The 21,415-nt window shown below is 51.6% G+C and overlaps 9 protein-coding genes across 9 annotated transcripts; 1 reads left to right on the top strand and 8 right to left on the bottom strand.

Annotated features, from left to right (window-relative positions):
* Nucleotides 1-33: 33 nt before the first annotated feature.
* PG994_009461 (transcription initiation factor IIB) lies at nt 34-1,082 on the bottom strand (the record flags this gene model as incomplete). Its single annotated transcript, XM_066860870.1, has 2 exons — nt 34-444; nt 519-1,082. The coding sequence occupies 2 exons, from the start codon at nt 1,080-1,082 to the stop codon at nt 34-36; spliced, it is 975 nt and encodes a 324-aa protein (XP_066714459.1).
* A 1,514-nt stretch (nt 1,083-2,596) lies between these two features.
* On the bottom strand, nt 2,597-3,602 carry PG994_009460 (uncharacterized protein; the record flags this gene model as incomplete). Its single annotated transcript, XM_066860869.1, has 2 exons — nt 2,597-3,534; nt 3,572-3,602. The coding sequence occupies 2 exons, from the start codon at nt 3,600-3,602 to the stop codon at nt 2,597-2,599; spliced, it is 969 nt and encodes a 322-aa protein (XP_066714458.1).
* Nucleotides 3,603-4,259: 657 nt separating this feature from the next.
* PG994_009459 (uncharacterized protein) lies at nt 4,260-4,922 on the top strand (the record flags this gene model as incomplete). The annotated part of the gene is made up of 2 exons (XM_066860868.1): nt 4,260-4,434; nt 4,543-4,922. The coding sequence occupies 2 exons, from the start codon at nt 4,260-4,262 to the stop codon at nt 4,920-4,922; spliced, it is 555 nt and encodes a 184-aa protein (XP_066714457.1).
* A 530-nt stretch (nt 4,923-5,452) lies between these two features.
* PG994_009458 (uncharacterized protein) lies at nt 5,453-6,075 on the bottom strand (the record flags this gene model as incomplete). The annotated part of the gene is made up of 3 exons (XM_066860867.1): nt 5,453-5,623; nt 5,648-5,831; nt 5,978-6,075. 3 exons carry the CDS (start codon nt 6,073-6,075, stop codon nt 5,453-5,455), a joined length of 453 nt encoding a protein of 150 aa, XP_066714456.1.
* A 1,793-nt stretch (nt 6,076-7,868) lies between these two features.
* On the bottom strand, nt 7,869-8,691 carry PG994_009457 (uncharacterized protein; the record flags this gene model as incomplete). Its single annotated transcript, XM_066860866.1, has 4 exons — nt 7,869-8,059; nt 8,166-8,405; nt 8,466-8,536; nt 8,606-8,691. 4 exons carry the CDS (start codon nt 8,689-8,691, stop codon nt 7,869-7,871), a joined length of 588 nt encoding a protein of 195 aa, XP_066714455.1.
* A 2,465-nt stretch (nt 8,692-11,156) lies between these two features.
* Nucleotides 11,157-12,674, bottom strand: PG994_009456 (HET-domain-containing protein; the record flags this gene model as incomplete). The annotated part of the gene is made up of 1 exon (XM_066860865.1): nt 11,157-12,674. The coding sequence occupies one exon, from the start codon at nt 12,672-12,674 to the stop codon at nt 11,157-11,159; it is 1,518 nt and encodes a 505-aa protein (XP_066714454.1).
* Nucleotides 12,675-12,703: 29 nt separating this feature from the next.
* On the bottom strand, nt 12,704-13,438 carry PG994_009455 (uncharacterized protein; the record flags this gene model as incomplete). Its single annotated transcript, XM_066860864.1, has 1 exon — nt 12,704-13,438. The coding sequence occupies one exon, from the start codon at nt 13,436-13,438 to the stop codon at nt 12,704-12,706; it is 735 nt and encodes a 244-aa protein (XP_066714453.1).
* Nucleotides 13,439-15,691: 2,253 nt separating this feature from the next.
* Nucleotides 15,692-15,955, bottom strand: PG994_009454 (uncharacterized protein; the record flags this gene model as incomplete). Its single annotated transcript, XM_066860863.1, has 1 exon — nt 15,692-15,955. The coding sequence occupies one exon, from the start codon at nt 15,953-15,955 to the stop codon at nt 15,692-15,694; it is 264 nt and encodes an 87-aa protein (XP_066714452.1).
* Nucleotides 15,956-16,957: 1,002 nt separating this feature from the next.
* On the bottom strand, nt 16,958-18,062 carry PG994_009453 (uncharacterized protein; the record flags this gene model as incomplete). Its single annotated transcript, XM_066860862.1, has 3 exons — nt 16,958-17,324; nt 17,382-17,448; nt 17,513-18,062. The coding sequence occupies 3 exons, from the start codon at nt 18,060-18,062 to the stop codon at nt 16,958-16,960; spliced, it is 984 nt and encodes a 327-aa protein (XP_066714451.1).
* Nucleotides 18,063-21,415: the final 3,353 nt, after the last annotated feature.

Genomic DNA, 21,415 nt, shown 5'->3' with positions numbered 1-21,415 from the left:
CCAGGGAAAGGTGGACAAGGCCATCTTGTGCCTTTACCGTTCCATGATGTCCTTCAAGCGCGAGGCATCGACTCCCTTCCAAGTCTGGTCGACAAGCTGGTCTTTCATCTCAACAAATGACTTCAAGATAGTTCTCAGAGTAGCCTCACCAACACTGCAGCGCTTTGCGATCTCCTTGCACTTGCGCGGCTCTCCCACCAGCCACGATGCTATGCAGGTATAGGCGGCGGCCAGTGAGGTGGGGGCACGGCCGTCGAACGGTGTGTTGATCGTCTCTGCCTCCTCGGCCAGCCTCATTGCGGTAGTCTCGACAATGAAGGGGCGCTTGAACTCCATGAACGAGACGAAACGGGCCACGGGCTCCTTGACCCTCCCGGCTTTCGTGCTGGACTGCTCGCCCCCGGTGCTGGCAGGGGCGCCTTTCGCCATCTTGGAATTCCCCTCCTTCGCCAAATATGTTTGAAGTGACTGGAAGGTCGATATAATGACCTTTTTGGGTTGTTGGTCCACGCATGGACCTCTCGGAAGGTGCGTGGCTGTTTGAGTTGACGACATGCAAGGAACACGAGGGCGCCCAGCAAGGCTTCCTGCTTGGCCTTGCCGCGGAATGCGTGTGCGTCCTGCGTCAGCTTGTACATCTGATTCGCTTGGTCCTTGATCGCCGTGGACAGACCGTGCTTTTCGCAGAAGTCGTTGATTCTGGAATAGCCCCTCTGTACCGATATGGAAGCCTTTTCGGCATCTTTGCTTCGCTTTTGGGCCTTGGCTAGGCTGCTAGCATTGTTTTGGAAGCTGATGATGGTGGAGAGCTCTTCTCCAGCTTGGCCTCCGACACGCGAGCGATCGGGGCCGCCGGAGCCGTCATCATTGGCGAATGACCGCCAGTCTGCCCCGTCGTCGATGATCGTTTCTACCACCATGCCGCACCCGGTGCATACCCAGTCACCATCTTTGAACTCTTCGATGATTTCGTACCCGTGTGCAGCTGGACATTCGGGACATGTGAGCACGTTCTCTCTCATAGGAAACCGGCGAGAGGCCATCGTCAATGCAGATGGGGCATTCTCCATGATGCAGTCCATGATTGGAGTTGGGTGTGGGTAAACGGTGATTTGGTTGGAGGTGAATGGTGTATGTGGCCTGTTGTGGTGATCTTTTTGACTTTGTTGAACCAAATTGAATTGGTGTCGAGGTGGTTGTGATCGAAGCTCTTGCCACTTTGTTGTGGTTGATCTTGACTGGTGTACCTCGGGATACAGATTGTCGATTCTCAGAAGAAAGTCTTTGTCTGGGCTCAAACAATGTCTTTCAGGTGTTGTGTAGGATGTGCAGCTAGACCCAGCAATGGGTTTGTCTCCAATAGCCACTTAAGGCGTGAATAGAAGCTCCTTGAGAATTTGAGCGTAGGCAGATCAACTGTCTGATGTCCTGGTGCTATATTGCAGGGGACGTAGTAGAAATTGGTTGTCGTCTGTGGATATATACAAGAGGGCCAGCCTTTATTGTTAAAGGCAGAACGGCTGCTTCTCGGAAGCCAAGGTGTTTGAAATAAGAGATGGAGAATTGATTCAATCTCAAAATATCACTCTTGATTCAGTCTCTGAAGAAAAGATTATTGTCAGAGCTGGCTGATAATGCGAGGTTTGTATGTGGTGTGTATGTAACAATCAAGTTGACAAGTGAGCGTAGGAGAAGAAGAAAAAAACTCTTATATATTATTTTTTCCGAGTCCCCATCGGAGAAAGGTAGGTAGGGACACCCGGGGGTTCTCCATCATGTGGAAGTCTTCTCTTAAGCTTTGGTCGATCCCTGGAACTCATATATGGCAAATGGTTCGTTTCTCAGAGGTTGGAAGGTGTTGGGTATAATGCTTCTCATTTTGAGTTTGTTACACTTAGGGGTAACCTGATACTCAAATAAGAGCCTGATTCTTGGGGGAAAAACTGGTGTTTCTGCCTAGTAGCCGACATTGCACGGAGTCGAACTTGAACAAAGAGCAAAGACGACTGAAATATGACCCAAAGTCCAATTCCATCAATACCCTTGTACCTGTGAGTGATAGGCCGAGTGGTAGGCTGCAGCTTTGGGGTTCAACTCCTCCACTCCAGACGGTGGATGGGTGTGGTGTGGGATGGTGGGAGGACTCGACCCAAGCAGAAGAAAGAGGGAGCGAGGGCAGCCTTTTATATGCAGGTCTCTGAGTCCCCATAATCGGAGAGAGTTAAAGAGAGAATTGTTCGAATTCTGTGCCATTGTGGAGGCAATACTCAAGCTTTTATCGATCCATGGTAATCACATGGGTTGGCAGGTTTCTAGTTTTGCGGATGACCTGCTCTTTTTGAGTCTCTCGTTTCTGCTGGATTAACTTGACATCGATCGAAGCTGAAAGAGAAACGAAGAACCCATAGAAGAAATACTGGATAGAACAGTCCTCAGTAGTCCGTTGTAGTATTCATTGCTGGAGACCAATCTAGAACCGGCAGGTAAGCAGGACGAGCAGTAATACTAAATATTTAAAGGATTATTAGTAGCCAGAATGGATGACTACCTTCATCTAGAGTATGGTGTGAAGCATTAATAACAAAAAAAAGTACGCTCAAGCCAACTTGCTGGCATGAACAACTTCGGCAATGGCCTCATCGAGTTTAATCAACGGTCTACCGCAATACTTCTGTATCAAGTCTCGGAACCGCTGGTTCGGGACCGTGATATCGCTACGAGGCATAGCCTCGACACACCCCTCCGGTGGTTGCCAGGCAGAGTCAACCTTCACGATGGCCTGGGCGACGTCCCCGGCGGCCAGCGAGATGATATGCAGCGGCGCCACGTCCCGTAGTGCGACGGATGTGCTCGGCGGATTGGTGAAGACGTGGAAGATGCTGGTGGGCTCGTACAGGCCGTTGTACAACTCGACTAACCAGGTATATGTGGTGTAAAACCCGAGCCGCGGGTTCACTGGCGTGCCGTTCACCCAGTCGGGCAAGATGGCGTTGAAAACGTAACCGGGCTTTTCGTTTCGGTAGAACTCCCACGCTGCCTTCTCGCCTTCCACTTTGCTTGCCTGATAGGATAGGCTTGGCAGGTCTGGATCGATGGCCGGCGTGGCAAGGGCTCTTTCGGCGGCGTCGTGCAGGAACATATTGGATGCCACCCGCAAGCGCTCCTCACGCGTTGGCGGGTTGAACGCAGCGACACGCGAAGAAGTCAGGGTGAAGGCCTTGACGGATGGGAACTTGGCAGCTTCACGCATGAGGCCCACGGTGGCGGCGACGGTTCCATCGATGGTCTCTCTGGGAGCCGGCCGGAATGATGCATCGCTGGCGATGTGAAGGACGCCCGAAACCTCGGGTAAGTACGGTGCGTAAGACTCGGGTTTTGTGATATCTTCCACGCAGCAGACCTCAAACTTGCCCTCTCCGAAGTCATTGTCGAATCTTGCCTTCAACTCTGACAGCTTCGAGGGATCCCGGGTGATACCGCGTACGTGAAACCCCCACTGCAATGCCTCTTTTGCGGTGGCCGACCCGAGCAGGCCTGAGACGCCTTGTGATGAGTATGATTTCACCCTTACTAAGACGGCTGAAGGCAGGCGAGGGGTCCATGTCGTCGTATCCACAATGGTTCTGGAAGTCAGAGTCTAGGATCGTTCGTGCCGAGACTAAGAAAGCTCGAACAATACCTAGTCACTAGTCAATAGTGTGTAGGTTAGGTCTGTCCGAGTGCACTAGTGGAATGTCGGATAGTAGCGGCGATACAAGTGGCGATGCACCCGGGAAAATGGATACCCTCCTCACTGAATTGTGAGATTTTGCTCGGGGTCACCTTTCCCTGCAATATAGTAGGGCGGCGCTATTTTGGGCTTGGCGGCTTGGGCTGAGCCTTAGTGGGATCATCCCCGTTACAGACCCAGCCCCCTGGTCGGTGGAAAGCTGCGCCCACCAATCATCACGACAGACGCTGCTGCTCTTACACGAAAACTGCATGCTAATAATATCTAGCCAGGGTGCCGGGGCCGAGATGATCAAACTAACAAGCATCCAAAGGACGACGCTACACTGACACCAGGCACTACCTAACCTGCTGGCTTATTACGGTGGATAAGGCAGTTGCTGGCCGGGGGAAAATGTGGGAAAGGGTCGATGCGATTTCCTCTGAATTGCTTTGCTGCTGACCGACCGGCGCCGACCTTCTCTTTCTATTTTCTCGTTTCCTCTTTGCCTCTCTCTCTCTCTCTTGCGTGAGAGCCGCCACACCATATCATGCAGCTTCTCTCTCTTCTTGTGTCGCTGACACTATCGCTCCTGCCACTTGTCAAAGCCGCGGGGACCTTCATCACTCCCGGCGGCCAGGACGGAAAGAACATTTACCACGCCGGCGGGAAAGTCAAGGTGGAATGGACGGGGGCACAGCTGCCTATTCCCTTTTGTCGCTCGGGTATTACTCGAGCAGCAACGTGACGGTGAAATGGCTGATATGTATGTCGCGACGTCTTTGGACTGCTTCCTTCCGTCAAGTAGCGGCTTGCTAACCCTGCTCATACAGCAAACTCCCCCAACTACCCAACAAGCTACACTTGGACACCCAGGCCCGCCATATACGGCTTTAACAAATGGGAACAAAATCAGTTTTACCTCTACATCGTGTACGGTACCGACTTCAGCCAGCCCTTCGTGTCCCCATCTTTCTACATCCGCAAACAAGCCACGACCACTTCTGCTTCGACCACTACAGGATCCACAGCTGCCCCGACCGCGACCACAACTGGCACGTCTTCGGACACACAACAGACTGACGCGCCGGATCCGGCCAACAGCGATGCTGGGGGGTTAAGTACCGGCGCGAAAGCTGGCATTGGCGCTGGTGTCGGGCGGAGGCGCGCTCTTGATCACAGCTCTATTGGCCTTCTTCCTACGGCGCCGTAGAAGCGCAGGTACAGGCGGAGTGTATGAGAAACCGCCATACCAAGAGACCAGGGATGCTGCGCAACTTGATGATCAACGTGGACATGACAAGGTTCTGATTACGCCGGCGGTGAACGCAGCTGAGGCGCCGTCAACCACGCAGGATGGTGGGAAACCTACAGCGGAGCTCGACACGCAACCGGGAGAACGCTTCGAGCTTGCATGATGAAACAAGGTCATCTGAATATCCTAGTCATGAACTTATGCTAAGTGACGGGCATCCATAGGCATCCCAGCTCATCACATCTCTTCATCACAGCCTCCCCAACAACCTACTGCTAAAATTATCCGTGCCCCCTTTATGACCCGTGCCTCATCATACCTTCTCGACGAACTTTCGAAATCGACTTCTCTAGTGTCATGCCGCAGACCACATGTTTCTTGCACGTAGATCCTTCCGTTCACATGGGTGTGTATTTGCTTTCCTGGATATCATAAGGGGAATGGTCTCTGCCACGATGGTGGCATGAAAACTGCTTTGGCTACACCCATCATCTAGCGGGTGACTGGCATCCCTCTGGCTCGACTTCTTCGCCATGAGTACCTCCCGGCCAGAATTCAATAAGGAGTGGCGGGAGACATACCACCACCACCGAGGTCGAGGCCTCGACAGAGCCCCCAGACTGCCAATCCAACCAGTCCACTTGGTCACCCGCGAGAACCTACGACATCCGAGCGCAAGGAACCGAGACTATGACAAGGCCGACGGCGAAAACAAATTCCAGTCCAGCCTTCCGACGAATATCAAGTTGAAGCTTCGGGAGAAGGGCCAGAGGCAGTGTCATGTTCATCAAGTCGTATACGATATCAACAGAGGTGGAGAAGATGACGTCGAATTTGCTGCTGAATCGCTCCCTGCGTAAACCGCACCTGCTCGATCATGGGAGTCAGATTGATCGGCTTCATACCAGGAAGATCCGAGTGCCTGTGGGGACATTGCTCAGCAGCGCAGAAGTAGTCGGAGGGTGGGCTGCACGCGAGATACACCAAATGCTGTGAAGATAGCTACGGCATACCAAAGGCGCCGGAAAGCAGGGATGAGCTGTACAAGACTGAAGAAGAGGGCTAGGAAGCTCCCCTTGATGCGCCACAGTGTTGTCCGGGGTAGCTTCATTTTGGGAACTACCACCTCACCATCTGCTCCAGATTTTACGTTGTGTCTGCTCCGAGAGCGATCCGGCCGGCACTTCAGTATGCCGTGTAATCCATCTGAATAATGGCCACTGGGAGGAGGCACTTCCAAGAAAGGATAATGCAGATGTTGTCCGTTCTAACTCGTTCTGGTAGCATACGGTGACGCAGAGACTGACAAGTATGGTGGCGATACTGATGGCTGACCAAACGTAGGCCGTCAGCCCATGAGGCGTGGCGACTCTGGTAGTGCCTGCCAGTGGCACATTAGGATTTGGCGTGAAGTTCTCCATGTATCGAGAAAATAATAAGATAAGCGTCTTACACGACAAGGAGAGAATCATGAGAAGACACATGGGTAGCCGGCAATGTTCCGAGTCAGACGAAGGGGCCGTAATATGCCAAACCATGGCTATAAGGGACTACGATGTTACTTGGTACCAGTACACGTTTAGACATTCTTTTCTATGAGACACCATAGCAAGCCAAAGACATCCCTTTGAGGTGAAGAAAACCTAGGACCCAGGTTGAAATATTTGTCGGGTTGTTTCGTCCATTAGCTGGCTGGAAACCCGGTTCGGCCTCTCCAATACTTACTGCCATATTGAGCATCACAACCGTTATGAAGAGATCTTTCTTGCAGCATGATAGGCCTATCATTCCACTGTCCAGTTTGATCATTGTGAGCCGTCTCGTCTCCGTACCTCGCTTGACTTTGTCTCCTGGATTGCCGGATTAACTTGATAGTTACACTGGTCTACCAGATTACCGGGAAGAAGACCGAGAACGCAGATTTCTGGCCACGTTCTTGCATATGACACGACACCGAGCTCATTTAGCGAGGCCAATTATCCATCGAGGCCCCCAGAGCCTAGACACCGGCAAGAGTGAGGGGCCTGACAGCCCATGTGACATGCATTTGGGGCTTGGTTTTAATGAAGAAAAGGAAGCCGAATTCTTGCTTTGGCAAATTCCATCTTATTGGCTACTAATATGTTATCAATAGATACTAGGCCAAGTTTGATCGTACTGTACCGTATTACACTATAACTAAATGGCACTAATGTATACAAGTTTGCTGTTGGGTGGGGTGAAGGAGTGTATTGTCTGATCTCCTTGGCTATCCATCTCCTGAAGCCCGGATAAAGGCTGGGTCTTTATAGACCTAGTCAGAAGTGGACAGCGTGTCTATAGAAGGATCTAGATACATCTGGAGTCTGGTAGACTTGCAGAGAAGTGCGGAGAGATATCTCCCAACATTTGCACATCACCGTATGCGGTATGGTCATTGACCAGATATGAGAGCATGTGGCAAGAGAGGGAGAACACAAAGAGAGAGAGAGAGAGAGAGAGAGAGAGAGAGAGAGAGAGAGAGAGAGACAGAGAGAAATCCTCAAATTTCCTTGGATACTGCTCAACTTTGTGAAGTGGCTATATTACGAAGGACGGACATCACGGCTGGGTAAAGAAAGACCTACCTATTTACTTATACTAACTGCGACGAATACACCAGGATCATGCAGTAGCTCGCGTCGATTAACTTAGTGTCGGTCCGGGTTGTAGATGAGCCCTGCCTGCGTCGGCAGCGAGGACTGATCGAGAGACCGGATGCACCGCTTTGCAGTAGAGAAGGGGACAATGCTCTACCTAAACATCACTCCTTTGGGATTTTCTCGCAATAATCTTCATAACAACTAAACATTAGCAATTAAATGGCGATCAGGATAAGAGCTAAAATAATCTACTCTGAGAAGGAAATAGGTGTAGCAAATATTACTATGCATGGGTATTTGTGCACGCCGCCGCATTGCTGTTCGGCACTGAGCAATACCACGGGTCTTCCCTCTTCTCTTCCTCCTCCTCCTCCCGCAAGTTCTCCAAGCCCTCGGTATACATGCCATTCTGTTTCCCACGAGGAGATCTGTCGTTGCGCCGTACAAAGTCATCGGTGTTCACCATCCCGTCCACTATAATGTTCCATGGGTTAGTAATGCACACAGAGGTTCGGGCGCACCTCGGTGCTAGGGATCTCGGAATAGTTTGGTAGAGGTTGCATAGTATACCATGACTTACAGATGTTGTCGATAGACAGGTCGTTAGGCCGGGAACCTGAGACCGAGTTCGGCGGAGGGACCCACGCATGTCCCGGGTGCGCCAAGACGTCTAGATCATCCGATTCAGGCTGGTTTGCTGGCACAGTGAGAAGCCTGGAAGTCAAGCACTGGGGTCCTGTTGAAGTCCCTAGAGATTTGGCCGAGGCGGAAGAATCCCTGGTCGAGGTGATCCAGAAGATTACCAACGCGTTGACGAGAACTAGAAGTAAAGCGTAAGCGTCCGAGTTCGCTGTGCACATACAAGCGCGATATAACGTACTGTCAACCTTGCAACAGATAAGACATAGCCATGCTGGCTCGCCGTTGAGGACCAGCAAAGCAATGAGATTCCTACAGTAGATAGAAGTCAGCAGTATATCAACACGTGGGCTCAAGAAGTTGACGCAAGGCCAAACTTACGACCCGCTGCTCGTAAGGGTCACGCATGACCCAATGAGACTCTTCGTAGCCAACCTCCTCAGCCTTGCGCTTGCAGAATGTGCCATCATTGCCTGAGTCCCTAAAGACATCGTCCTACCCCTGAGCTCGAAATGAACGTTCCATGTTCCTTTCATGAGGGGTATTATAAACAGGACACTGAGATATATCTGAGCGTCTCTTATCAGCGAGTCTTCCAAGCGCAATCATAGCTTATGTGACCAATGCATACGCTCACGAACACATCGAAGGCGACGGGGATGACCAGAGCTCGCTGCTCTATACCGATGATGCATGCGCCATCCTCGACATGACTGAAGCGACTGTGAGAAATACCAGTTAGTATGGCCGCTGGTATGTCGTACGGGCAAGATAGATAAGCGATGTCTCACTAGACCAAGAATACCGCCATGAAGGCCCCGAATATGACTTTATCACCGATCAGTAGACTGTACTACCCCCGCGATAATATGGGGTTGTCATACGTATTGCTCCAAAGTTGTTCACTATATAGAACTTGGATCGCAAGCGCGGAGTAGCACAGCCTCGGACGATATGCTTCCAGTAAAGATTTGTCAGTGTTGGACTGTGAAGAAAACGGAATGAGCATGTACTAACCACACGATCCGAGAAGAAAAGGTATATCAACTGGTACGTCGCAATCAGTCGGGGTTTCGAGGCAAAACATAGGCGCCCAAGGAATCCTTGAATGCTCTTACCAGCTACATGTGAAAACGTCAGTCGTTTCTTAGCCAACGATGTATAAATAGTAGTATAGGACGCACCTTGCCGGTCAGGTAGCCACAGATGCACAGCAGTGTAGCTGATGCGCACCAGTGGTTGTCGTTCCTAGGGTCGAAGGCATACTGTAGAATTACCGAGCCCAGAATGAAGATGAAGGAGTCGACGTAGATAAATAGGAGGTCTATCGATCGTAGTATACCAAGAAGCTGTCAGCTTGATCCTTGTATGCAGTGGAATCCGCGAGAGAGGGCGACAAGGAAAGCTCACACCAGCCATGAGGGGGAGTAATCGCCAGCTCCTCACCTGAACCAGTCGGAATACTGTAGCGGGGGTCAGTCAGAGAGCATTGCACTCGTATCTCGGGTTGTGACGGAGGGCGAACAGAAGAAGGCGGCGCATGCGCTGCTTGCTAGTAAGGCGATGATGATGCCGCCAATCCGGGCTACGAGGGGTTCGTCCCCATGCCAGAGCTGCGAGTTGAGGCGACGTTTGACGGAATCTGCCACCGCCGTCTCGGTGTATACTGAAGCACACAGCCAGAAACAGGGCAGAAATAGTACATGCTTGCGATGCATTTGGGCGGCGGGCATGATGTCATGACCAAACTTCGGAAGAAAAGTCCATCATCAACGTACAATGGTGGACGGGGTTGGGGTACTACAACAGCAACAACATTGGGGGAAGATGAAGAGGGATAATTGCGGAAATTGTTTCGTTTATTTCGTTTTGATGACACTGCAGATGCCAGTCATTCATCTGCGTCGTCTTGATCGGCAACAAAGTGAAGCGGCTTGGTGGCGTGCAGCATCGTCAGCCCCCTTTTTTAGATTTACCCTGTCAACCTTAACTCCGCTTTGGACTTTGGACTGCTACACACACACACACACACACACACACGCACACACCACTGCATTCCTCTCTAGCTTTTTGCGCCGTCTAGTCCTGTAGCTACAGCCTGCCAAGCGGTTGAACTACTACAGCTCTGCGAAGCTGTGTGCATCATCCAAGAAGTCACTCATCACCAGTCAGTATATGTTGCGAGTTTCATGAACGGGAAAGGGCAGATAATTCAGCACTGAAGCAGGGCATTACATCATCCCATCACTGCAAGGAGACCTCGACAGCGCGTACCAGATCGAGGGTTCGTCTGATTGACTCAAGTCAGTCAAAGCTACGGCGGGTTCCGAAACACCACACAGAAGTCGTTCTGATCGTTAGTCGGTTCCTAAGCCTGTAGCACACGATTCATGCTACTGGTGAGGCTCGTATCCTTATCCACGTACGAGTCTAGTTGCCTTGGTACCGATAGATCATCGATCACAACTACAAATATAGCCTATTACAATGGTGGAGAACATAGAGGGTGATGACGAAAGGTGTTGTTTTCCTTTCCGCCATCTTCCCCTGAGTAATAAGTGATAGGAGGCATTTACTAACATAAATAAGTAAGCAAAATAGAGCATCAACTGGCTATCTTTGTATGGTTGCATAGTATAGGGCAATGTAACCAATATATATATATATATAGATTATAAATAAGAGAATAACAGTTGGAGAATTAAAAGGGAGATGAACAGCCTCGTAATATAACCCGGGAGCTGTTGCTGTATTAGAATGTGGTATGGAAAAAGCCTGCTACATCCGCAATCAGGTTCCAGGATGACTGCATCCTCCAAAGGTAGAACGCCGAGAACATACGTACCTCAGCAAGCAGCAAGGTTTCGAATGGAACGAAATAACTAATCCTCTCCCTTATCTCACTGGGGTGGCTGACCTCCTTATTGGCATATTACCGGAACTTCACCGACATTTTCTCAGGCCCTGCTTTCTCCCATACTTCCTTGGGTAGACAAAACATGCCCATCCTCCGCGCGTGGTCGGGGTGGCCGTCATTCCTATCGATGCCAAGACACAAGACATGGTGAAGGAGCTTCAGATCATCCGCACCTTCCAGAAGCTCGATCTCCACGACCTTTACCAGCTCGATTCCCCGGGTCAGCAGCCACGTGAGTGTAGATCCGCGAAGCGTGTTTGGTAGACCTAACACAAAGGTTTGTCGCTGTTTCAACGGCGGTAAGTGGATGGGGTAAACGTCTCCGGAGACGTTTCGTAAGCAGAACCGGGCCCTGGGAGTGCGGTACTCCTTGTCTATCTCCCAGTCTGCCGGATACTGACCCTCTGTGCTATCGAAATCGCATGGTACTACGCCCCAACCATTCTTCGATGCGAGGTCATAGTTTGGTGGCGATGAGTCAGCCTTGATGCGAACAAAGAAACTTACGACTTCCGATTCGATAGCCAGGTCGCCGCTGGCTTCGTATACGCTCAGCCGGGCCAGTTTTTGCATATATCTGTTCTTCTTATGCGCGAGCCCAACCCCTGAACCGACCAGGAGACCATCCAGCTCAATGATTTTAGTTTCCGGATTCTGGGAGCTATACGTTCCATCATGCGTTACATTTAACGACCCGGATAACTCCTCGTACGGGTATACATAGTGCGACTGATTCAGTGCGAACCATCCAGCCCAAGACCAGCTCGGAAATCCCTCACGTCGGTGGTCGTATTCCCCAAGAGTCCGAAGCAACGCATAGTGGAAGTCAACCGTGGGCAGCCCCTTCAAGAAATGGACGCCTTGGCTATGTGAAAGAATGGTGAGACACCCAGAAATTGCCTCGAGACGGTCCGATTCAAAAGAGAGTGTACGTTGACTGTATGCTTGCACTATACTCTCATAGTCCTCGAAAGGCCATTTGGTTTGTCTGAGCCATGTATAGGAAGAGAGCACATAGCGGCCTTTCGAGCGCAGGTCTACTCCAGGGAACTTCACATCGTGGCCGAAATCCCCGGAATGTGTGGATTCCCTCCAGTGGCCAGAACCACACAGAAATGAGATATCGAAGTCCCCCCAAAAGGCTATCCTCCTGGCCATTTGACCTTCCTGATACGTCCAGCCCCTGTCAGGCCAGGCCGAACAGAGTATCTGGTGCGTGATTGAGGGCAGTGATGTTATGTATTGCCTGTCCCCAATTGTCTCAATCCTTTGCTTCGAATCCGACTGTTGCTTATCCTGGGCGAAACTAGATGCCGGGGCAAGGTGCGCACCGTTGGAACAGGCAGAGCCGGCTACAACTGTGATATGGGAAAGATGGTAAATATAACCCATAGATTTGATTTCCGTGGCTTTCTTGTCTGGGTTGGCTTGGTGCATGCACAAGAGGTCTACCCACAGGTACGAGATTGACAGCTTTTTGCATACCATCATGACCTCCTCAATGATGCCAGGCACACGAGAGGGCAATGACATCGAGAGCCCCCCCCCCCATTTTCCTTGGTCTACAGTGCTTCCAAGAGCTTGAGGTGTTCATCTCCAGCTTCCCCAAAAACGTAGCTGAGCGTTGCATATTTGATGAGCCTGGGATCAAAGGCTCTCAAGCTCCTGTCGCGAACATCAATCACTCGAATGGAGTCCAGGCCCATACCGGGGGGCATGCAATCTAGTGGATTGAACTGGCAAGTGTCGGTGTGATCAGTCTCGCATGTCCCGATCCATTGTTTCAGTAGGCTGAGGCCCCTTTCTAAGCCCATGGCGCAGAAACCGTTGAGCAATGGACGTGCAGGAAACACGGACTCGGGAGACAAAAGCCGTATCCCAGAGCCTAAGGGGATTCGGCTCATGCAAGATAATTCTCTCCAGGAACAAGTATCGCTACCAACCAGGCGAACCTGGAGCTTCGTTGCCATCATTTCCTGGGTGCTGGGGTTTTGGTAGCTGGTGTCCTCGAGGTAGTCTGCGCGAAGCGCCCGAAGGCAGCATTGGATCTTTGCAGGATCGCATTCTTTGTGATAGTATGCTGGGTCAAAAGCACTATGCGTATGTAAGTCGTGCTTGATCAGGCGACATAGTGGACATTTAGTGTTTGATATAACGCCGAGAAGCGTTGTTACATGAGCAACACCATATGGGTTCAGCTCAGGACGCCCTACATAGTGGCGTGGCCCGGTGAAGAGCGAGTACAGGTCGAGCTTGGCACAGGCGTCGCAAAGCTCATCCCCGGTGGACGACGACATTCTCTAGATCAAGGAGACGGCTGGGCTGCTGGAGGTGGAGACAACAATGATGAGCCAGATACTCGTCTCATCTTTGCGTGCGGGCGAAGTGGCACATTGGTTGGCAGCGTGCTTACTTAGGTAACCGAGCGAATGATGACAAGGCCATCTTGCTTGAGCTTGTTTCCTCATCAGGCATCGATAGACCCCGCTCGAGGATTCAGCGCTGCACTGCTGCCTTGTCATGCTCCTATCTCCCAAGGCGTTTACCTTGGACAACACCAAAGCACTTCCCCAGGAGGCTGAGGCCAACCCAAACACGTTTCCGCCCTTGATTGATCCTGGCCGCTTGAGTGAATGCGCGTCCAGTTTAGTCCCTTGGGTAATTTAATAGAGTCCCAAACCATGACCATGATGAGACACGACTATCCGGTAGGCGCTGGAGCTTGGTCGACTTTACACGATCAGAAAGTCATCTCTTACGATCGCGTAGAACCCCAAGTGGATGGTCAAACCTCGCCCGGGCTGCTCGTTATGATCGGGTGATCGACAAGGAGCTTTCGGTCCAGGTCCTCGGCTACAGTTGCAATATCGAGGCCATCTACGCTGCCATCGTCGGGACCGACCTGCCTGAACATGCGTTGCCGAAAGCGTACGGACAGCGATCGGCCGTTGTACTGCTGTAGTTCTCCCCGGCTATCTCAACGGGGCCTGTTCTAACTGCCCATTACAAGAAAAAGCGTATGGCCACATTCGGGTGTCGCCACCTCACAGTACATTGTCGCTTCTAATTGCCGACTTTATGGTGTCATAGTAACGATACGCAGGAAGAAGTGCGCTGGTCCTGCTTTTCCCGGTACAGCTATTGGTGACATCTTAGAATAGAGCCGTCCTGATCTGATTCGAGCGTTTGGTCAAGCATTTGTATCAATTGGGCCCTACGCGCTCGCAGTACAGTGTGAGCGGGTAGGATCTATACCGGGCCACCGGCGACCAAGGAGAAAAAGGAGGCGCGATTCTAGAATCTAGAACTGGCCGTACAACGATCAGGGGCTAAGCACATCGGTGTTCGCGATCGTTTCACCCCGCATGGGGGGTCCTTCCGAACCAGTGGGGCATATCTCGTCAAGGACCGGGGTATTACGGCATGCGATGATTCAAGTAAGTATACCTCCCAAGAGGCCAGGCCGAAGACTCTATGCAGGCTGCCCTTGCAATGGTGTGGGCGTTTCTCACCACTCTTCGACTGTTGACGATGAAGCGGTGGTGTGGTTTGAGGATATCGGAAGAACCGAAAGGAGGGGGAAAACCGGTGGGGTAAAAAAAGAAAAGATCTAGAAACTTAGGCGACTCATGTTAACGGTCAATTGCCGGGCCATCATTGAAACACCGTGAAACGTTTCCTCGGTCTGCGGCTTACTCGCGGTCTTCCCAGCGTGGGGTTTCTCAAACTGAAGAGGTGAGTGAGCTCGAATCCCCAATGTCCAAGCCACCTGGGCTTGAGCATCTCAGCTACATCTCAGGGCACGTAATGGTAGGTCACTGGGCCCAACCAAAACAAAATATGCGAGCTACCCCTATTATACCTTCACAGACCTCGAGAAGGGGTAGCTCGTATATCCGACCCCCAAAACTCAGACCCCCGAGAATTCGTATCTAAGAAGGATCGAAATGGAACCAACCATCGACGACAGCTTTAGTTGGACGTCATGACTTCATCAAACGGCTGCGACGGGAGCTAGCACGACGGTACACGAGCTAAGTAGCGGCAGGCCGTTACAGAGCCCTGAGCCCTGAATTGGACCCTTTCTTTCGGCTCATACCATTTAAGTAACCTACGTACATAGCTACATGCAGGTATTCCTAGGTTCGCCAAGTCCGTACCCAAGGCCTAAAGCGGGGCAATAGGAACGGAATCAGTTGGCCTTGGCCGTCGTACCGTATCGCACCGAACTTGCCTGCCGACTATGGGCGACGCGAAGGCGAAGACAGGTCTGCTCAGTGTAGGAAAAGGGGGAAATCACAAACGACACATGACATGTGAGGGTTTAATTAGTCTATTAATAAACATTAGAGCTGCCCAATTTCTGATGGTAGAGAGCGCGCCCGGTCTCCCATATGTCCCAGTCTTTCCTCCTAGCAGATCTACTGGGGTAGACTCATCATCGGCAGGCCTCCTCTGCGCCGTGCCGGAAACAACCAAAATCATTTCATACACCCATCCGTCCCATCCATCGCTTGTCGCTAGTAATAGTGCTTCTCTCTCCTTCTCTCTCAAATCAGGTCTTGCAGCATTTTCATCATGTCCTCCCCCAAGTACCAGTACATGCTCCCGATGAGCACGACGAAGACGAAGATCCACTGGACCAGCATGGCCTGGTGCGTCTCGGCCTCCGAGTCCGTCACGTCGACGTACCAGTCCTTGGGCTTGTCGTCGAGCGCGTCCTTTTCCTCCTGGTAGTGCACCCGGTTCTTGCTCTTGTCCTTGGGTAGCACCACTTGTGGCGCGGCCGTCTCTGTGGCTGTGCGGCGGTTCATGGTGGACGTGTGTGTGTGCGTGTGTCACAAGTCGAACTCGGTGGAAGTGTGTTTGGGGGACGGCAAGATGGCGTCAATGACAGCTCTGGCCGGTGCCGTTTCGCCTTGCCAATTCAACGCCAATTGGTCGTACTAGTATAAGTGATGGTGACGGACACAAGTGTAGTGGGTGGGTCTGCGTGTAAGATGGTTGGTTGGTCCTCTTGAGTGTGCGACGGGAGAGGAAACTACAGTAGAAAGCTGGGAGACTCGACTGTGATAATGATTGCAGTTGCAAATGTACTGGTGAGCCGGCGCTGCACCGAGGTTTTGATTACGTCCTCACCTGTCCAAAGGCCTCGAATGATGGCCTCACCGATGCTCCTTTCCGGATCTATGGCAATTTCCAGGCCCGGTGTCAATGGGCCGATGTCAGCTGTCTACCGGAACCAGCGTGGCACGATGGCCAAGCTCCCAAAAGCTCCTAAAAAGGTCCCAAAGCTTGAGGCGTTCGATCCCCACATTATTATGTCGGGTCGTATTCGTATCCGGCTCTCAAATCTCAACCCCGCCAGCCCGCCGCAGAAACCCAACGGCTTGGGTCAGTCGGTGAGCCACTCACTCACTCATGCGGGAGGAAGGACCTTCTGGAAGAAAGAGGGGGGCCAAGTGGACGCCGATTATCAGTTGCATCTTGCCCGATGAGGTTGTACTTTTTCATCTTGTGTGGGCTGTCGTCTTGCGATCGGATTAGTGGCCGTCGTGCTCTCGTCCAGTGTACCACCAATGACTCTACTTGACTGTACAACACTCAACTTTTACATGATCATGATGGACATTCAGATGTGCTCGTTCAGAAACGCGTGTTGCAGAAATTGGTACATGAGTGTATATGTTTGTATTAGGCATTAATTTACTTGTAAGTTGTATATATGTACATCTATGCGGAGAGGCTGCGCAGTCTCCCTCTCCATGTATGTATGGTTCTTCTATGAGACGCTATTTCAAGGCAATGCAGCTCTGCTAAGCAGCGGTCATAAAATCGTGATAATGAAGAGCCCTATTCACTCTTCTTCTTCGGGATGGGTTGCCCTGCTCATCCACCAAGCCCTTCGCGCGCATCACCTTGAGCGCATCGTGGATGGGGTCCAACTCGGGCTGGGGAGCTCGGTGCGAGTCGAAGTAGTTGTCGCACCAGGTGAAGTACTGTCCGTAGTTGACAGTGAAGTACATGTGGTGCAGCGTGTGGTGCGCCGGGCTGTTGATGAACTTCTCGGTCCAATGGCCAGTAATCATGTCGCCATCGTGAATCACAATCGTCCAGATCTGCACCACGATGAAGAGTACAAGGTACAGGTATTTCTGGATGGGGAAGACGAAGGGGAAAACACTGTATTGCGCGTTAGTCCGAACTCAGGCTCGGGGCCCTATGGCTGTAGGAACTCACTGGTACGGCAGAGACTGGCAGAAGCCATCCATGGGGTGGAAAGCCAGGGCGGCCCACGGTGTCGGGACTGTCTTTCGGTCAGTTGCTGCGCATCGGAAGCTTGCCTGGGAAGGAGATGTGCCGGCACTTACTGATCCACTTGTGGTGAGGCTTGTGCAGGAACTTGTAGACACTCGGGTGGTGCTCCAGTCGGTGAATCCAGTAGATGCCAACATCGTTGAAGATCATGTACGCAATGGTCGAGGCAAACAGCCAGCCGTAGCCGTATTCGTCAATGTTGGTGTACAGGCGGCTATGGCCGCGGACCTCGGCGAGGAAGATTGGCAGCGTCATGATATCGATGAAGGGAATGGCCCATAGTGAGGATATAATCTCTTGTCGGACCTGGTTCTTGAGGAAGCGCGGGTGGTATTCCAGGCGGCGATCGTAGATGAGGTAGTAGGACAGGAAGCTGCAGATGAAGTAGATGGCGGCGGCGCCAATGGCGGTGATAATGTATATGGAGATCATCTGGCGGTAGATGTTGTCGCGTGCCCAGGCCGAGATGGCGGGCAAGGAGGCATCGTGAAGCTCCGGGTAAAGGCTGTCGGTCTGATTGAGGGAGATGAGCGTCTGCGGCATGGCATAGGCCCAGGCCTTGTCCAGCACGAGGGGATCGAGGAACTCGAGGATGCTGTCCATGGTGGCTGAATATGCAGGTGCAGGAGAGTGCGCGCGCGCAGGGAAACAGAGTTTGGAGTTCCTGGCCTGAAGTATTACACTTTCGCTGAAGTTTCGACAAGGTTATGGGTGGTGAAGGAGGGATAGGGATCTACTTGGGCGTGGCGGAAGCAAAGGTAGGGTAAAAAATAAAATAAAAACAGAGGACGCGAACTATTAGATTAAGCTAAGGGGCTAGCCACCGAAAGTCAATTGGATCTTCAACAACATGGACGGGGGAGGAGGGGAATTGTATATGCAGGAAAATAAGATGAGTTCATCCAGAGTCCCATCTTTGCTAGCGGATCTTCGTTCCTCCGGGTTTCAAGCATTGCAATCCAATTCGAATGGACCTGTGACAAGTGGAATCGGCAATACCAGCTGCTGGAGAGTCACGGAAAGCCGTGCTTTTTTCCTGGTCTTGACCGCCGACCGAGCTTGAGGCCGAGCTTTGGAGATTGCGAGATTGCGCCTGGACTTGCCACACGCCCAGCAGCGCAGCTAAATTGGCATAACCTCGCGCGATTGACAAGTAGAAACAGATGTTTCCGCACTGCATTAAACCCGACTCTTTCCAGAAACGTTCCATCGACAGGCCAATCATCGTATGACTTGGGCGATCTATCCCAAACCCCACCTTCTCCAACTAATCGCCATTGGGCCAGGGCAGAATTCAATTCAGGGGTGAAGCGCGTCCGGTAGGAGTCTTGGCGCTGCAGTGGCCGACTAGCAGAGTCAGGGTGTCAGGGTCGGTGGTCAGTGGCCACAGGCGTCACAAGCAGCAGACCAGGGTCTCTCGTTAGTATGTAGTAATATTTCCTCAATCAATCGTTGCGCCATTTCTGACCATTTCATTTGCTATTGCCTGCGCGGAAGCCAGCAGGCCTGACGTGCGCCGGCCTCTCAATGGCACTAGGCTAAAGAGTCAAGACTAGAGCGCCTCGGAATCTGCGTTGCCGGATGGGCTGAGCCAATGGGCAGGCTGCGTGCGTGCTGGCACTCACGCAATTGCGTGATCGAGTACGGAGTATCAACGGAGTAAATAAAATATTTTTAAAAAGTTGGGAGAATCTTTCGATTCTCCAAATGAGAATAAAGACGCCAACCACCACCTCCGACGACCTCCGACGTCAATCTTGTGTAGCTGCATACTTGGCTGAAGTCAAAAAAGGGCCCCCGTAATAAGATCTTTATCTTACCGCTTGCGTCGTCTGACGCCGCGGTGCCTGGCAGCCTGGAGTGGGTTATATGCATATTGTCTGCTGCGTGGCAGAGCCTCAGCAATTTATTCCCGCCCGATTCATTGCCCAGACAGATCCACACAAGACGGTATGTGCGACAGCCAACGGCGGCCACCGCAGCCTTACTTGTGCAAGCTTCAATACTGTACATCCGCCGCTGACTAAGCCAAGTTCAACAACGAAGACCAACCAGCACACCACCAACGTCCACGTCGTTGGTCGACACGCCAACGTCCGCCAACAAGCCACATTCGTGATTATACCCCCGATTACGGAGGTCCCCTTCAAAAGAACTGAACCCCCCCCTCCCTGTCGCCAAGTTCCTTGACACAGCTGTGCACCAGCTGCCAGTATACCGTAAAAAACTAACCAGCTCGTACGGAATGAGATAAGGATTATTTGACCAATTAAAACCCACGTTCAAGGTAGAAACTGTATACAGCGGCGCTCTGGTACGGTATTAATTACACAGTGTAACGCCAGCTGACAGGACGGCCTCTAAGGTCGTCTTGGCGACAGGGGGGGGTTCAGTTCTTTTGAAGGCGACCTCCGTAGATAGCGTCAGGCTTTTTCGCAAGTCCGGTTACCTAAACTCACATTTGAAGTGCCATTGGACGCTTCAGTGATCTTCTGATGAGCTTACGAGCACCCATCCTTTATCAGGGGGCACATGTCGCTCAGACTTTCAACTTCTTCATTCCGAAATGATAGTTTTCTCCTGGGCCCCCTTCTGCCTTTGGTGATGTTGTTGTATCGTACAACTCGAGAAACTCATGCGTTTCTGAGGATGTCTGGTACGATTGCAAAAAGGTTGTGATTCCACAGCGTATAGTGAGGTTGGGATGAAGCCAATGTGACTGTGTTCGCTGAGACCAGCAAGATGCCGGTGAGCTGTACTGTGTGAACATGAGGTAGAGATATGAGGTTTACCAGCTTGTATCGATCCCTCCTACGGTCTTGTTCACGTCCTTCGTATCTCGTTCCGGTCCAAAGCTCTAGAGATGTCAATCAATAGTACAATCACCGAGTAGATCTGGCGCTCAATAAAAGGTGTAGGCCAAAGTATGCGCAGAGCGTCTGGAGTAATCGAACCGACTATCTCCAGTCATCCCCCTTTTTCATACCGAACCAGACAACATAGGGGCCTAGACACTCTGCATGATAGTCCCATCCGCACAACCTAACATCTCAGCCAGAAGAACGACCAACACGATCGCTTGCGGTCAAGGTTCACCACGACTCCTGTCTTGTCAGATAAAACCAAGTGGTTTGTATGGGCAAAAACAAACAGCAAAAACAAAACATACAACACCGAGGATTCCCAGGTCGTCACCGACCCTAGTACTAATTCGGCTCTCTGCTGCTTATATATGGGAGAGCGGACGGGATCCCTAGTATTCAGCAGGATATGGTCGTATGTGAAAGAGGTAGTGGAATTGATGCATTATATACCGCTTCATACATACCTAGGCCAGAAAGAAAAGCACCACCTGGTGGCTGCTCATTGGCCCGGCTAAAATGCCACCAAGAAAGCTAAGCTACCCGGTTAAATCGTCATCGAGCTCCTTCAAGCTCCTCTTCTTCGCGGGTAGCCGGCGGGGAAGCTCCCAAGTGGTGCACCACCATCACCATCGACTTTCCCTCTGCTCCAGCCCCGCGTTTTGGTGGTGCCGAGGCCGATTGAGGTGTCGAGGGAGCTCCATCCCATACATCACAGCTCCATCGAATGAATTCATCGTCTGTCTGAACATCCGGTTAATCAAGCCCTCTCCCACTCCAGCTCCCACCCCAATAAGCCAAATGTGCCTGAGTGGTTCGTTCTCGTGTGCCCGACTCGTTCTTGTATTGTCCAGTCGGTCCAGTCTGCGGTGGATGCAGTTCCAATTCGCTCCGTCTCATTGGGGCGGCAAAACAGGCTCAGAGGGAGAGAGCAGTCTAGGTCCTCTCTTGTCTTCTGATAACATTGATCCTGTGGGCTGACTGTTGGGCCTACTGACCTCTTGATTTTCCTCCCTCTCATATCTATTGAATTGGTCTATATCCTCTTCTATCTCTGTCTCGCATCCTGTACTCTTCCCATCCTCTCATCTTCTC

The sequence above is a fragment of the Apiospora phragmitis genome (assembly GCF_038363925.1).
Source record: "Apiospora phragmitis strain CBS 135458 chromosome Unknown utg000008l:1.0-3514335.0:1.0-3519231.0, whole genome shotgun sequence".
Taxonomy (NCBI): domain Eukaryota; kingdom Fungi; phylum Ascomycota; class Sordariomycetes; order Amphisphaeriales; family Apiosporaceae; genus Apiospora; species Apiospora phragmitis.
Note: the sequence above shows the minus strand (reverse complement) of the source record. Positions and strands in the feature narration are given on the sequence as shown.